The sequence below is a fragment of the Pelophylax lessonae genome (genome assembly GCF_965119305.1).
Source record: "Pelophylax lessonae genome assembly, chromosome: 2".
NCBI lineage: Eukaryota > Metazoa > Chordata > Amphibia > Anura > Ranidae > Pelophylax > Pelophylax lessonae.
Genome location: NC_138769.1, coordinates 294,057,972 through 294,073,512, shown reverse-complemented (window position 1 = coordinate 294,073,512; position 15,541 = coordinate 294,057,972). Strand labels below are relative to the sequence as shown.

At 41.9% G+C, this 15,541-nt stretch overlaps 1 protein-coding gene across 1 annotated transcript in view; it reads right to left on the bottom strand.

Annotated features, from left to right (window-relative positions):
• Positions 1 to 15,541, bottom strand: part of LOC309548065 (putative chitinase 10) — a 107,109-nt gene that overhangs the window by 80,938 nt on the left and 10,630 nt on the right. Inside the window, exons 6-11 of the mRNA XM_082248034.1 lie at positions 14,497 to 14,621; positions 13,921 to 14,044; positions 12,487 to 12,672; positions 10,173 to 10,289; positions 8,617 to 8,746; positions 7,085 to 7,400 (exon numbers count right to left, since the gene is read on the bottom strand). Of these exons, the coding sequence (XP_082104160.1) occupies positions 7,085 to 7,400; positions 8,617 to 8,746; positions 10,173 to 10,289; positions 12,487 to 12,672; positions 13,921 to 14,044; positions 14,497 to 14,621 (998 nt within the window). The remainder of the gene's footprint in view (positions 1 to 7,084; positions 7,401 to 8,616; positions 8,747 to 10,172; positions 10,290 to 12,486; positions 12,673 to 13,920; positions 14,045 to 14,496; positions 14,622 to 15,541) is intronic.

Here is a 15,541-nt window from a genome sequence, read left to right as displayed (position 1 = left end):
CAGAATGCACTAGGGACAAATGCCCAGAAAGCAGGAATTCTGCGTTACAGGCATTCTTTCCTGGGCATATACTTCTCTAAACATTAGTACTACTCGGCGCACTGACCAGCTAGCTGCAGCAGCTTTCCACCTCTCTTAGAGTTTTACAGAAGAAACAAAGAGAAAAGTGTGTGTAGCACCCTACAGGTAGGTGCTAAGTAAAGGTATAATGGGCCTTGTCTGTCTAACAGCAGGGCTGTGATTTAGTAGTCAGGGTGTCATGGTTTCCAGGTGTGCCTGCTGAAGGGGGAGTCTCCCCACTGGCTCCTGTGAGAGGGCGGTGGAGGAAAACCCAATCAGGGGACACATCCAGGCTTGTAACTACCCCAGAAGGCAGTTTGTGCTGCAAAGGATTCTGGGAGTGGGTATAAGTTTGGGGGTGGTGCATGACATGATGTCTTTGGTGGGAGCAGAGTCCCAGGAGGGAGAGAACGGCTGTCTCTCCTCCTGTCTGTGGAGGAGGATCTTGGGGTGCTGCCTGAAGATCCAGAGAGTGCTGAGCTAAGCTGAGGGGATCCGGTGTGGCAAGAACCTGCAGAGAGTCAGAGGGGCCCAGTCCCAGGAAAGCCTACACAGGTCGTGAGTACTGAGAATTGCCCCTGGGGGTCTGCCTGAAGTTAGAGGGGACCATTCCTGAAGAGGTTCAGGGATCCAGTGCCAGCTAGTAGTGAAAGGGGGTACCTAGGTTGAGGACCCTGAAGTGACAAAGGGTGTACATAGTCAGTGGACCCTGACAAGCTTAAAGTGTAAAGGGGGCGCCTGTGATTTGGGCCCTGAAGTGTTAGTGCACAGTGTGAAGTGTGCCAGTTGAGAGTTGCAGCAGTACAGGAACTTACAAGGAGCTTTTTTCAGCCAGTGCAGTGCTGGAGGGAGCTATTCAGTGACTTTGAGCTATCGCAGTGTTACAAGTCAAGCAGTTCTACAGTCCTGGATCTTCTGGACTAAAGTCGAGGATCCAGCACAGTTTTCAGTGATACACAGTGTGTTCAAGCGTTAGAAAGCGTTGGCTAGCGTCGGCTGGCGTCAAGACAGCGCTAACAGGCATTTTTGCCAGAAAAGTCCCACAATTGTATTTAGTTGAGCCTAAAGGAGTATCCCACTCATTCCCTTCTCCCATTCCCTTAAATAATAAAACAACAAAACAAAGATGCCAGAGTTGTCAATGTCTCAGTGCTCACACCCAAGGTCACAGCTCACATGGACTGGAGGGGTAACCGGTACCGATGGCAGACCCAGATCAGGCCACAAGCCTGGAAAACCTGCTACATGTGTGAGCATCCAAAGGAGGATATGACTTGAGACTTTAAGTGTATTTTTACTTTTTGTAGTCAAATTTGAGAAAACCCTACTATATGTATGTATGCGTTCCCATTTACACAGCATGCCTAAAAAAAATAATAAAAAAAATATGTATATATCTAGCATTCTGATTGTTTCTTTGGAGCAGGTCTTTAAGCAGACTACAAGCTAAGTGAAAGCAAAGGGACAAAGTAGGGACAATCCTTGAGATCTTTTGCCATTTGTTAGGACGGACAGGGTTGATTTACTAAAACTGAAAAATGCTAAATCTGTAGCAGCTCTGCATAGAAACCAAATCAGCTTCCAGGTTATTTGTCAAACCTTGAACAAGCTGGAGGTTGGAGGCTGATTGGTTACCATGCAAAGTTGCACCAATCTTTGCACTCTCCAGTTTTAGGAAATCAACCCCACAGTGCTTAAATGTAGTTTACAACTGATAAAAGATCTACCAGCACAGTACAGACAGGGATAGTCAGGGCCGCTGATAGGCCAGTACAACCAGCCCTGTTGTACCGGGCCCGGCGTCCTCGGCTCAGCAGGGGGGGCCCGGGCAGCTTTGCAGATGATCAGTGCAAAAAAAAAAAAAAAAAAAAGGTCTTTCTAAATTACTCCCTGCTCAGCTGCTCCTTCTAGCTTATGGGGGTGTATTATTACTATCTTCTGAGCATCTCTTTATTAATGTATGTTGGTGGGAGTGGAGGGACTTTTTTTTCATTTTCGGGCGCATGCCCAGTGTATTCAGCTCCTGCTCTGCATAGACCGGCTGCTTAAAGTTCGGGTGCCTGCTGCTATCTGTTTCCTTCACTGGCAGAGTGATATCCCTCCGCTCATCTCCCCACTCAGTAGTCGGCATGAGAGAGATAAGGAGTGAGAGGCTGTGAGGTGGGCGGCGGCAACAGTCATCTGACACTGTCCAGGAGGAGAGGGAAGCTAGAATTCATAGTGGCTGCTTCAGCACAGGGGTGCCTGGGGGTGGGTAATATATTTATATCTTTATATATACAGCAGTGATTGTAATGTACATTACTATATCACTATCTATAACACACAGGCAGGTGCAGGTGCTCTATCATGGCTGGCTCTGTCACAGTGTTTTTAATGACATGGCTGTTGGGTGCTGATTTTGTTAACTTATTGGTCATAAGTTAACAAGGTCAGCCACCAACAACCATGTCATGTAAAACACTGTGACAGAGCCAGCCATGATAGAGCACCTGCACCTGCCTGTGTGTTATCATAATCCTGATGATTTTAAAATGCCTGTGTTGCTGTTATTAAGGCTTCTTAGGGCGGAATCTGCTTGTTCAGTGGGGGATCTGTCCACTGATCCCCCTGCTGAGCATAGTGGGCAGATGACAGGTCATCAGCCCAGGACAAAGCCCACTCTGCTCAAAGGGCATCTGGTGTAAACAAACCAACTGTCTGTTTACATCTGACTTCCCTCCAATCAGATCCACTAAACCAGGGGTGGGGAACCCCTGACGTCCGCCCCCCCCCTCCCCGTGCCGCTGTGTCAGAAGGAGCCGATGGCTCCGTCCTGACACGGAGTCTCCAAAAAGGGTGGACCCGTGGCGCAGAGCAGTGCACCTCGAGCCCGCCCATTTGTGTGACAATAGCGAATGAAAATTCGCTATTGTCTCACGGATCCTCCTCCTCCTCGGGCCAATGCCATTGCCGAGGAGGAGGCGGGATGCGGGAAGACTCTAAGAGACACGGGGGCTGAAGAGAGGAAGCCATCGCTACAACAGGTAAGTCAAGTGCACTGGTCTGGGGGGCTTGGCACGCTGTTCACTCTGCATTTTAAGGGGGCACGCTGTTCACTCTGCATTGTAAGGGGGCACGCTGTTCACGCTGCATTTTAAGGGGGCACGCTGGTCACTCTGCATTGTAAGGGGGCACGCTGGTCACTCTGCATTGTAAGGGGGCACGCTGGTCACTCTGCATTGTAAGGGGGCACGCTGGTCACTCTGCATTGTAAGGGGGCACGCTGGTCACTCTGCATTTTAAGGGGGCACGCTGGTCACTCTGCATTTTAAGGGGGCACGCTGGTCACTCTGCATTGTAAGGGGGCATGCTGGTCACTCTGCATTGTAAGGGGGCACGCTGTGGTCTCTCTGCATTGAAAGGGGGCACGCTGTGGTCTCTCTGCATTGAAAGGGGGCACGCTGTGGTCTCTCTGCATTGAAAGGGGGCACGCTGTGGTCACTCTGCATTGAAAGGGGGCAAGCTGTGGTCAAATATAACAGGCTAATTTTTAAGGTAAGCGTTCTACTATATCGGTCTCCTGCTTGCAAGGCTTTGTTGGTATTATTCTTCACCAGCCTCCTCTTTTGTGGCTAGCTCTCAATTTTTTGTCACACCTTTTTCCTCTTAGTCACTATCACTTACTGGGTCGGCTCTGAATTTATCTTTATACATACTCCTACTAGTTTTGGACACTCGGAGTTCTCTCTGCACTATTTAGCATGTACTCGGTCTTTATCTACACGCTACATTTTTATTTTCAATGTAGCTTCGCTGCATATTCGGTCTTATCTACCCCTCATGGAATCTTACCTGCTCACTCCATTCAACCTCTGTTCACTCTCACAACTTCAGTATGATCTTTTTTTATTTTATTTTCTTCTATTCTCTCTTCACTCTTTTTGGCCCTGCTTTCGGAGACCTATCGATACTATACCCATATACACCTGAGCTCCTCCTTTTTACTCTAGTGGTATATGGGATTTTTAGTAATTAGCTCCTCTCTTTTTTATGGATTGTTGGTTTTTTCAGATTTGCTTTGGTTCGACCGAGCTCGGTCCGGCTCCTGTCAAAGTAGCGGGGTTAGGTCTGGCTGGACTATCTAGTTCAGGGTGGTTACCCGCCATTGGATAAACCGCAATGATCTCTGATATACGGATACTGATACTGCTGCTATGCTCTAGATACAACTTTTGGTGAGCCCTAATATATCGCTATATCAATAATTGATTGTAATTAATCATGTGTACTTATATAAACTGATTGTATGTTATTCATACTTAGAACCTGAGTAGAGGTCACCACTCTTGCATTGTCCCAGAAGAAGCCTGCTGGCGAAACATGTCGGACACAAGTGGCCCCTAGCACACTTCAATGGTTCTTTGTACATCAAGTATCTTTATGCTATGAATATTTATCACTGTATGTGATTGTTTTTATTGGTTTTGTAATAAAATTCTGTTATTTTACTTTGTCTCCTTATTATTTATCTAAAATATATACCCTAGCAAGCCTCACCTTTAAAATCCCACTATATGGTTCACGCCCACCTATTGCGGCCTCTCTGGGGCGCCAATAGAGCCCGCAGGGTTAGTGTTACCATCCACTCCTCCTTTGTCCAAGGCTAATTTTTAAGTTGATTATTTTGTACGGCCCTCGAATGATGTTACAAAAATCCAAATGGCCCTTGGCAGAAAAAAGGTTCCCCACCCCTGCACTAAACAGAGGGGAACAGATCCCTTTCTGTTTTGCTTAGCAGATCGGATTGGAGGTAGGCGGGTGTAAAAAGTCAGTTTAGATCCATCGCTCTTTTGTAGTGAATGGGGGGTCAGATCAGGTCAGCCTGGAAAATGGCTGATTGTACTCAAGTGATAGATCGACTCGGGTACAACCAGCCTGTCTGATTTTTACATGCAATTATTGTTTCAGGGCGGGGGCTGGGGAGGGGCCAGGGGCGGGGTTGAGGGTTGGGCTAAAGGGGGCCCCGTCAGGTAGGCTGTAGGGGGCCCCATGATTTCTATCAGCGGCCCTGGGGATAGTTATGGTAAACATTAAATCCCCAGCCTCCTCCATAATATTACAGTTTCAGAAAAGAGTGAGTTAAAATGTAAACAGGTTTTTTTTTTGTTTTACACAAAAAAGTGTATATAGTGATCAAGTTAAAACACCAAGCTGTGCAAAAAAGAATTACAGTGCATGTGAATAAATAAATAGTCAATAAATACCCTTAATGTATCCAAAAAAAATTTTTTTTTAAGTTATGCTTTGTGAATGTAACAAATATAAAGTAGGTGTTGACTCAATTTGGCTGCAAAAGTAGAATCATACTTTAAAGTGACTTTAAAGTTCCATTACAGGTTCTGAAAATGCCAGATGCCTAGTTGTATCTGACTTCAACATTTTTCCTTAACAATCTCGGAACAAGCATGCTGTAAATGAAAAGTGTCAGAGCTACTCTTTACTACATGCTTGTTCCAGGTCAGTGGCAGCTTCAATTAATCTCTCATGAATGTGCCTTTAGGATATTATAGAACAAAGCCTCATCCACATGGGTGTACCAATCTGTATAACTGTGGGAAGGGCCATCTTTAGCTGCCCGGGATGCACAAGTGTGCAGAACACAGTCTGTCTACATCCTGCCCTGTGCATTGGAACCACACAAATGTACAATGGGGTGCGCATGGAGATCCATTCAGTCAGTTGCCTACTATTGAATTTACAGGCTACTTACAGGAATAACTGTGCATTGCAGGCGTATGAAGATGATCCTTCGCATACACATATGGATAAATACGCCCATGTGAATGAGGTCTAATGGATGTAGCTGTATTGTGTCTTCCTTAATCACTTGCCGACCAGCAGCCGTAGTTACACTGTCCTTTCGTGTAGCAGATAGTTGGGGTGTTACCACATCCTTTCGTGTAGCAGATAGTTGGGGCGCGCACGCGCCGATTGGCATGGAGCCAGAACGGCGGTCTGCCAATTTGAACACAGCAGACCGCTGTTTTGTCAGTGATGAACACAGGGATCCTGTTTTCCTCCTATTTAGGAACACAGGTCCCTGTGTTCATCCAGTAAGTATATCCCCCCACGTTAGAAAGCCCCCCTAGGCACATGTTTAACCCTTTGATCACCCCTGGTGTTTACCCCTTCCCTGCCAGTGTCATTAGTACAGTAACAGTGCATATTATTAGCACTAATTACTGTAGTAATGTCACTGGTCCCCTTTAAAAGTTTCAAAAGTGTCAGTTAGGTGTCCCATCTGTCCACCGAAATCCTGCTAAAAATCGCTGATTGCCGCTGTTACTAGTTAAAATAAATAAATAAAAATTACATGGCTAGTCTGTAGATGCGATAACTTTTGCGCAAACCAATCAATTTACACTTATTGGGATTTTTTTTTTTACCAAAAATATGTAGCAGAATACATACTGACCTAAATTGATGAAAAAAAATAGATTTTTTAATTTTTTTTTTATTGGGAATGTATTATAGCAAAAAGTAAAAAATATTGTTTTTTTTTTTTTCAGAATTGACGCTCTTTTTTTGTTTATAGCACAAAAAATAAAAGAGGTGATCAAATACCCCCAAAAGAAAGCTCTATGTGTGGGGGGAAAAAAAGACATCAATTTTATTTGGGTACAGCATCGCACAACCACACAATTGTCAGTCAAAATAACACAATGCAGTATCGCAAAAAATGGCTGGTCATTAAGGGGGTAAAACCTTCTGGTCCTTAAGTGGTTGAAGAAAACTGTTTTAGATGACTAGAACTAAACAATATTAAATTTCAATTTTTAATATACTATGTGATGTCTGATGAGGTCTATTGTATACATACTAAAGATATCCCTATTTGTGCAACTAATTTTGTGTTTAGTCAGCAAGTGACAGCAAAAAAAAAAAAAAAGAATTGACCAAGGTAGCTTATTGAATTGCAACTTTATTAAGAGTCATAAAATAGCAGTGTGCTTTCAGGTAGGTGTAATAGATGGATCAGGGCCAGTTGCAGCATTTGCAGCTTGCGTCAAACACCAGACCAGGTGAACACTGCAGGGGATAGGTCATTCCAGCGGCACATATGTAAAATTTGTTAGCGTTTACTGGATTTACATGAAGTCCATCAGTTTTCCCAGCACAAAAGTTAGGATCAACATCATCAGTTGGAGGTGGATCGGTGACTGGAGGTGCAGGTGTTGTACCTCCAGATGGGGTTGAAGGAGGAGTTCCAGTGGTAGTTGTAGTAGTAGTTGCAGGTGTAGTTGTTGGAATTTCAACTATGCCTGAACATATTTCACCAGGGCAATTTACAGTGGAGCCTAAAAAGATGTAAATACACGAATAAGCATTTTATAATTACAATTTACCTAACCTTAAATGTCATGTATAATGAAGACGTACATACAAAACAGTGTGAAGTAAGTAAAAGAACTCTGCATACTATGACCTCCTTTAAGAAAACAGAGGCATTAATATAGGAAAGGGGCAAACAGACAAAACAAAGATATCACCAACAAAGATGTCCCACATATCAGAAAACAAGCCTAAAGATGCACCTCCTTGAGTTGCACACAATGCTAGCAAAAAAGGCCAGCATTTTAAATTGGCATCTAAAATTACACTGAAAACACATTACTCCAAAAAACTGTTTACTATGCTTCAGTTTGTGAATGGGCAGGAAGCCTTGGAGCACTTTCTATTCATTCATCTGTGCAGCTGAGGCTACAGAGAAAGGGATTGATAAATCTATGACCTCAGTCACTTTTGGATGGGGGAAGGGGTCCCTGTCAGGTAGACTGTATGGGGTCCCGTGATTTCTAATAGCAGCCCTGTGTACAGCTAATACAATTCCCCAAAAGGAAGAACCATATGGTGCCTGCACATGCTTTGAAGTTGGCCATATATGGTCTTTTTTTTTTCGTTCAGCCAGCAAGCTGAATATAAAAAAAACACAGACTGATTCCTCCATCCACACAAAGAAGGTGTATGGAGGAATCCCCCTCGAGGGCACACTGAATTCTGACAGCAGGACCTGTATCAGTTGAACTCTGTTGAACAGGGATAGCCACACACTGATTGATATTCATCTGGTGCCTGCTGAACCGGCCAAATTTCAAATCGCCTACAGTCAACTTTAGTTTTTTTCTATATCCTGAGTGCCTGGGAAACCAGGTAATTACCAGATGTAATTCTTATCCACAAGTAGAAATTTGGCATGCCCTCCTACACCCAGCATCCCACAAAAAAATATGCATGTCTCAGCAGCCGCAAGGGTGGCCACACTATTGGATAAATTAAAAAATACAGAGGACAAAGGTTTATGATAAAAAAACAAAATTTTACATATATTCTGTTTATATTTTGTTTGTTTTCATTAGTCTCTTCTTTATATGTTAAATTGGTTGACTAAAGAATCTTAACGTCATTGTATAACATCATCCATTCATTAATCTATTAAAATGTCACCACAACACACAGCTATATAGTATACTACCCATTAGCATAATATATTTGTTAAAAATCAATATGTCATACCTTCCAGCAATGATTTAAGCTTGTTAATTAAAGGATATTTCCCCTCATTGCAGAATGTTCCTCGGAAATCATCCAAATCTATAGCCCAAACCATGGCGCCACCAAATCCACCATCCTTCACAAATCTTACCTAGAAAGCAAAGATTAATTTATTAGATGACAATGTTTTATCCTTTTCTTTAATAGGTAAATATATGCTAAATTTTAGGGGAAAAGTGTAGAAGAATCCCCCAAGTTGGTACAACAACATTTTAGTGCCTACAAACTACAATTCCAACTTCACACAGCTCTCTTCCATTAACAAGATTCCCAAGTAAGCACTAGATTATGGTTGCTGACATTTCTTCACTACAGAGGTATGGGCCCCAAATTGTTATTACATTTTCAGGCTGTAGTATTGCATTTTTTAATCTCAAAGGTCTTTTAAAACTTACAGCCTCCCAGGACAGTTGATGAATATAGAGAAAAGTAAGTACCTCTGCCTGGTTATTATTCACTGGTTTCAAGTCCCATCTGTGTTCCTCTGCTGGGCTTGCTAACAGTGTCTGCGCCCTCCAATTTAAAGTAGATATAACCTCTAACTGGATTACATTTTTTTTTTTTTTTTTTTTTTAATTAATTGTTTCCTATACTATCGTTTGTGGCCACTTCCTGTCTATATGCAATCGCTCTAGTGACTGCATGTCAATGCGTTTCTTGATGTTGACAAGGGTAGAACATGCCTGCATAATGAACACTGGCATGAAATAATAATGATGTAATAATGCAGCAGGGCAAGGGGGAAATAGGAATATAATTGGTATCAACTAGAAACAGGAACTGCCTTAACAAGGAGCTTTATGGCAGGATTACCAAGTAGTATTTTAATGCCAGCTGCAGATTTACAAAGACTGCAAATGGGTTTTGAAAATAATTTAGTGTGGTAAAGATTATATGAGATTTCAGTAATTGGATCTAGATTTATGTAAATTTTTCTTCCAAAGAAGGCTTCTTGTTCATCTATTATAGTTGTTTTATACCATTAAACATCCTGACTGCCCAAGCTTGTTGAAATGTCTGATATCTGCTAGGTTTGGGGCTTTATAGGTAAGGGTACCTTACCAGTTTAACACTCTGCAACAAAATACAGTGACATGCAGTATTATGCATTACAAATTTTTTTTTTTTTTGGTCCCTCCCTCATAGTAAACTAAAAAGAGATTGTAAGAACCCGTTACAATTAGCAAGATCTACATTTTGCATGTTGTTTGAGGTCAAGATAGTAAAAACGATATTCTCACTTTTACTAGACTCTGTAACTACTATCCTATTATTTTACAGGGCCTCTGTTTTCAGAAAATATATTTTGTTTGGGAAGTTTTCAGTCATTTTGAAGCCAAAAATGCAGATTTTAACATGTGTGTGAGAAATTAGGAAATTGTTGGAGTAGCGAAGTGATTAAACATTGGGTAATGGCATTTGTGGTTTGAAGGTGACCCCCTGCAGGATAACTATTTAGTCCACCCTTGATAAAAAAAAAATAATTACATATTCCTTGTAAATAAACTCTGTCTTACTTTGCATTCATAACTCTCTTGGTTGTCAAATCCAACCCATTCATTATCTTTACACGCATATGGTACCCTCTGGTCTGGAATCCATTTCACCGTGGTCCCCTTAAGCCATGTGCAAATCTAGAAGTATACATGAATAAAATGTGTTAGTTATTGACACGGTTCTCGCCGTGTATTACAGACGGCCAGGCATGGCCACCAATAAGTACCTGACATGGGATTTGAAACTGTGTACTTTGACATTCTGTCCTGTTATCCTACCTCTAAGCCACACTTCAGCTCATATGGATCCAGTCCTGTTAATCTGGTATTGCCTGCAGCACTAGGGGGCTGGACTTCACCTGAGTATGCTCCTGTCTCTCATTATCCACCTGAAGCTAATTGCTCATTTAAGCAAGCTATAAAACACTGCCTCTCGCTTAGAGCAGTGTCAGTTCATTGCTGATCTTTGTTCCAGATAGTTCCTGTTTGACAGAATTTGTTCCTGTTTCCTGAGTGTGTGTTCCAGACTGACTTTGGCTTCCATCCTTACCTTCGCTCCTTGTTGTTCATGCGACCTTATCTTCATCCCATCTCCTAATCCTTATCCAGACTTGTGTCATCCAGTGACTACTGTTATTCCTGGACTTCCCTTCCCATTGTATTCCCGCCGGTCCTGCTTATTGGAGCACCTTCCCTGCCAAGCCCCCGTGCACAGATTCACAGCCCAGGTGGCTTTCATACCTGGTCACCTTGGACTGTGGATATTTGCAAGGGTGAGCATACATCTCTGTGTTACAGACTCCAACAAAGGTAAGCCCTGACAGTTATATAGTGAGTCAAGTTTAAAAAAAAGACACATGGCCATTAAAAAAAATATATAAACCTGAATTCTCAGAATCCTAAACACATAGTTTAAATAAATAAATCCCTTTTGATCCTTGAATACCAGATACTCCTTGGATAAACAAATTAAGTGTATTACTTTTAAATATTAAAGAGGAACCTCATTATGGAAAGAAAAAATAAATAGGGCAACAGCTACAAAAACCATAGCTGCTGACTTTTATAAACATGCACTTACCAGTTCAGGGATCCAGCGCTGTCTTCTCCCAGGCTGGTTCTTCGGGTTTCCAGTGCCACCATCTTTGATCTGGGAAACTGGCTGTGACTTATGGTGCTTCACAGCCAGCTCCCCACTGAGAAAGGGTGACTCCTTAGGTATGTATGTATGTAGGCAAAGGACACATCCCTAACATGGCCCCAGTTACACAAAATGCAAAGAATGAATACACAGAAAATGATTGGGTAAACCCTCAAGTCCTTTTTCCTCCAATCCTCCTTTATACTGACTCATAAAGACAACAACGGTAACATTTCAGAATATGGATGAAAGGTTTAGCATGTAGTAGTATTATCGTTTAAATAATACAATGTTTAATGTCTTTAGACCAATAAAGAGAGATAAATGAGGGGGAAAGACGGACAAAGGGATTTAATTTTAAAAGAAACTGTCCCTTAAAATGAGGGACAGTTGGGAGTTATGCCATAATTCGCACATTACCCATCTATGGGAAGCTGCGTTTGGGCCTATACATAGAGGTGCACAGCGCATTCCTGTGCAATTCACATGCAGTTCTGGGTGGTGCAATTTCAGCTCATTCATTTTGAATGGGCTGAAATTGCACTGCACTGCACCAAAATTAGTGCATGCATACTTCTATAATATGTGATCCAGTGCGGGCAAACGCACTGCGTTTGTGACCTACGTTTGGGTGTCATTAACTTAATGTTGACACCCGCTGCAAATTGCAACTGCAGGGCATTTTGAACGTGGTGCTGAAAAAGTGCAAGGGTATGCAAATTTCCTGCACATCATTCTGGTGTGGACAGGCCCTTAAAGCAAGGTCCACATACAATGTATTCACAGTCAACTCTTTGTGCAAGCATTTGCAAGCTTCCTCATAAAAAGAGAGTAGGTTAGTTTGGCAACTTCTGTCTTTCAAGAATCCATGCTGATGAAAAGCATGACTTTTATTTCTGCCTTCAGCCAAACTGCTGTTGTAAAATGGCTATTGTTATGTAATGTATTAGGTAACTTACGATTTAAGTTACTATTAGTCAAATAGGATGAATTGTAGGTCATAATGTTGCATTATAATTAGCGTTAGCATTGCAGCAAAATAATAATAGCACTGCTAAGCTGCCATTGATATAAACTTTACAACTGTACAAACTTACAAACCCTCTGCATACTTAAAGTCCAACTTCAGGCAGCAGTAAAAATTACCCTTGCAGTTGCTATTATTTATTGTACATATTAATGTGAAAATATCACCTCATAGTAGGCCCAGAAGCCAGCCTCTCGAGTGTATGTGCCAGCTGATCCTGCTCCGGATACAGGTATTCCCACATCACATAGATTAGGATTAGGGTTCCTGAATGTTCTGCCGTACGTTGGGAATCCCATTAGGAGTTTTTCAGCTGGAACTCCATTTTCTCTCCAGTAATTCATTGCAAAATTCTGGTGATGAACAGACAAATAATGGAATGATGAAATTACATGTTGTTGTTATAGGTTAGTAAAAAAAACCTACTAGCCTTTTGAAATTGTGGTATAGGAGTGTTGGCTATCATATAGCTCACTGAAAGCAATGCACTCCATGCCTGGCTGACATGTTATCACAACAGTTGTTAGGAAGGGAAGCAGCATAATTGCAAACTGACTGTTCCAGCGGATTGCCAGTCTACAACTCACGATATTTAAAGCAGAACTGTAAGCACAGGGAATTTTGTAATTTCTAGTGTGTAAACAAATTTTACCTCTACTGAAGTTTCTGCCATTTAGTTATTACAGGCCTTTGTATAGCATCAACAATGTACACAGCACTTTGAATAATTTATTATATTCATCTCATTTTCTGCTTAAAATCTTAGGTCCTTATTGCAAATATTAGGGTCAATTTTTTTAACATTAGTCTTTGGAGTGTGGGAGGAAGCCCATGCAAGCACTGAAAGAACATGCAAATTCCTTGCAGAAAGTGTCCTGTCAGGTATCAAACTCAGGACCCTTCAGGGCAGACATGCTAACCACATGGCCAGATCACTTCTCTGTACTATACATTTATTTATGCTGTACAGCTCCTTCTGGATTTCAGACCTAAGGGTTTCATGGGCAGAAGCACCGGTATCCTTTATTGACCAACCTCTACCCCTGGCCATTCACAGAACATTGTGTAATCTGTTGTTGAAGATTGTACAATCAGTGTGAAATGAGTAAGACCAGCTCTTTACGTCACTAATCGAATAAACCTTTACTAGGTACTCTCACAGTTAGTACATGTAATCACATACGTTTATCACTATACAAAGCTAATCTTTTTATCTTTGCAGATATAGACATATGGGCTTGGATGAGTTTTAAACAAGTCATCACAGATGTCTGAAGCTGTAGGCACAGCGGAGCAACTCATCTTCAAAATTCACAGCAGAAGCACCAACGTGAGATCTCCCAGTACCTCAGCTCATTATGTTCCCCTCCCTGTTCCAAGCTCTTATTAGATATTAGAAGTCTGGAAGTCACTGTAAAAGGGAGAATTGAGCTGGCCTAGACAGGGAATTATTTACTTTTTCTGTTCATTTTAAGGGTTACATAGTGCCTGCAGCAAGAGAGGTCAGAGATGACTTGCTGCCTTGTTAAAACTTGAATGCCAATGGCCTGGGCAAAGTTACAATTACAGATTGACTTTGTAATACAAAGAACTTTTCTTACAATATTGAAGTATATTAAATCTCCCTTGTCCGTAGATCCCTGACACAGGGGGCTGTTGTGTCCAGAGAGAGTGTCCCATCCACCATGGAAATCATACGTCATAACGCTGATGAAATCCAGGAGTCTGTGAACAAACATGACAGAAGAAATGACTTTGGGCTGGGTGGAGATAGCATTGATAAAATGTGTTTATCACCTATAATACTCAATAAAAGCCATGTGAACATATTTTTCACAAATATATACAGTCTTCAAAATACTCCTACGCTGATATTTACACTATTACACTATCTATTTTAGTATCAAAATCCAGAGATTGGTGGGTAAGATTGAGCTCCCAGATGCTTCTGGTGTTGCTCACAGCAGCTTTGTTTAATAAAAAGCCTTAGCACTAGCTGCGTCATTCATTTTCTCTAAGCTTGTGTCCAAGTTGTACCATCAACGTGGCATAATCAATATACTATTGTTAAACATCTATTTTCGACATGTATTGTTAATAAAGTATATAGCTTATAAAGGAAAATAGATTTATGCTATCTATTTCTATCTCAACACAATTACAGTTGCTTAGCTTACTTTCCAATATTTGCAATCTCGTATCCAGCATCGATGGTTCCTTTTCCTGCGGACACAGCAGCTGTGATTAAGAGTCGTGGAAGATTTGTGGATGCTGCTTCTGCAGTAAATGCCGCAAGCATTTCCTGACAAAGACAAAAACCATCATTGTGCAAATCAAAAAATGTCTCTGGATTAGATTGGTTACCCATGTTGCATACATCACATTTAAAAGACTGACAAACAGTAGGTAATGCACAAAGATTAAAAATTAAAGGAGCACTTTTAAAACACATCAGATGTTAATGGGGAACAATATCATGCTGGATATCTAGACTGATATAGACTGGGCAATGTGTTAGGAACAAAAGGATGCCACATCGTTTGATGAAAATGATCAACCTACAGAGGGATGAATTCAAAGACACCTCAAAAATCAAAGTGAAAAAGTATGCTGCAGGCTAGTCCATTTTGCTGAAACTTCATTGCAGCAACTCAAAATGGTAGTTTGTATGGCCCCCACAAGCTTGTATGCATGCTTGATAATTTCAGGGCATGCTCCTAATGAGACGACAGATGGTGTCCTGGGGTATTTTGTCCCAGATCTGGACGAGGGCATCACTGAGCTCCTGAACAGATTGAGGTGCAACTTGATGGCATTGGATTGACTGAAACATAATCTCCCAGAGGTGTTCTATTAGATTTAGGTCAGGCGAGCATGGGGGCCATTCATTTGTATCAATTCATTCATCCTCCAGGAACGGGCTGCATACAATCGATACATGAGGCCGGGCATTGTCATGCACCAGGAGGAACCCAGAACCCACTGCACAGCGTACGGTCTAACAAAGGGTCCAAGGATTTCATCCCAATACATAATGACAGTCAGGGTGCTATTGTCTAGCCTGTAGAGGTCTGTGCGTCCCTCCATGGATATTTCTCCCAGACCATCACTGACCTACCACCATACTGGTCATGCTGAACGATGTTATGGGCAGCATAACATTTTGCATGGCTTCTCCAGACCCTTTCACGTCTGTCACATGTGCTCAAGGTGAACCTGCTC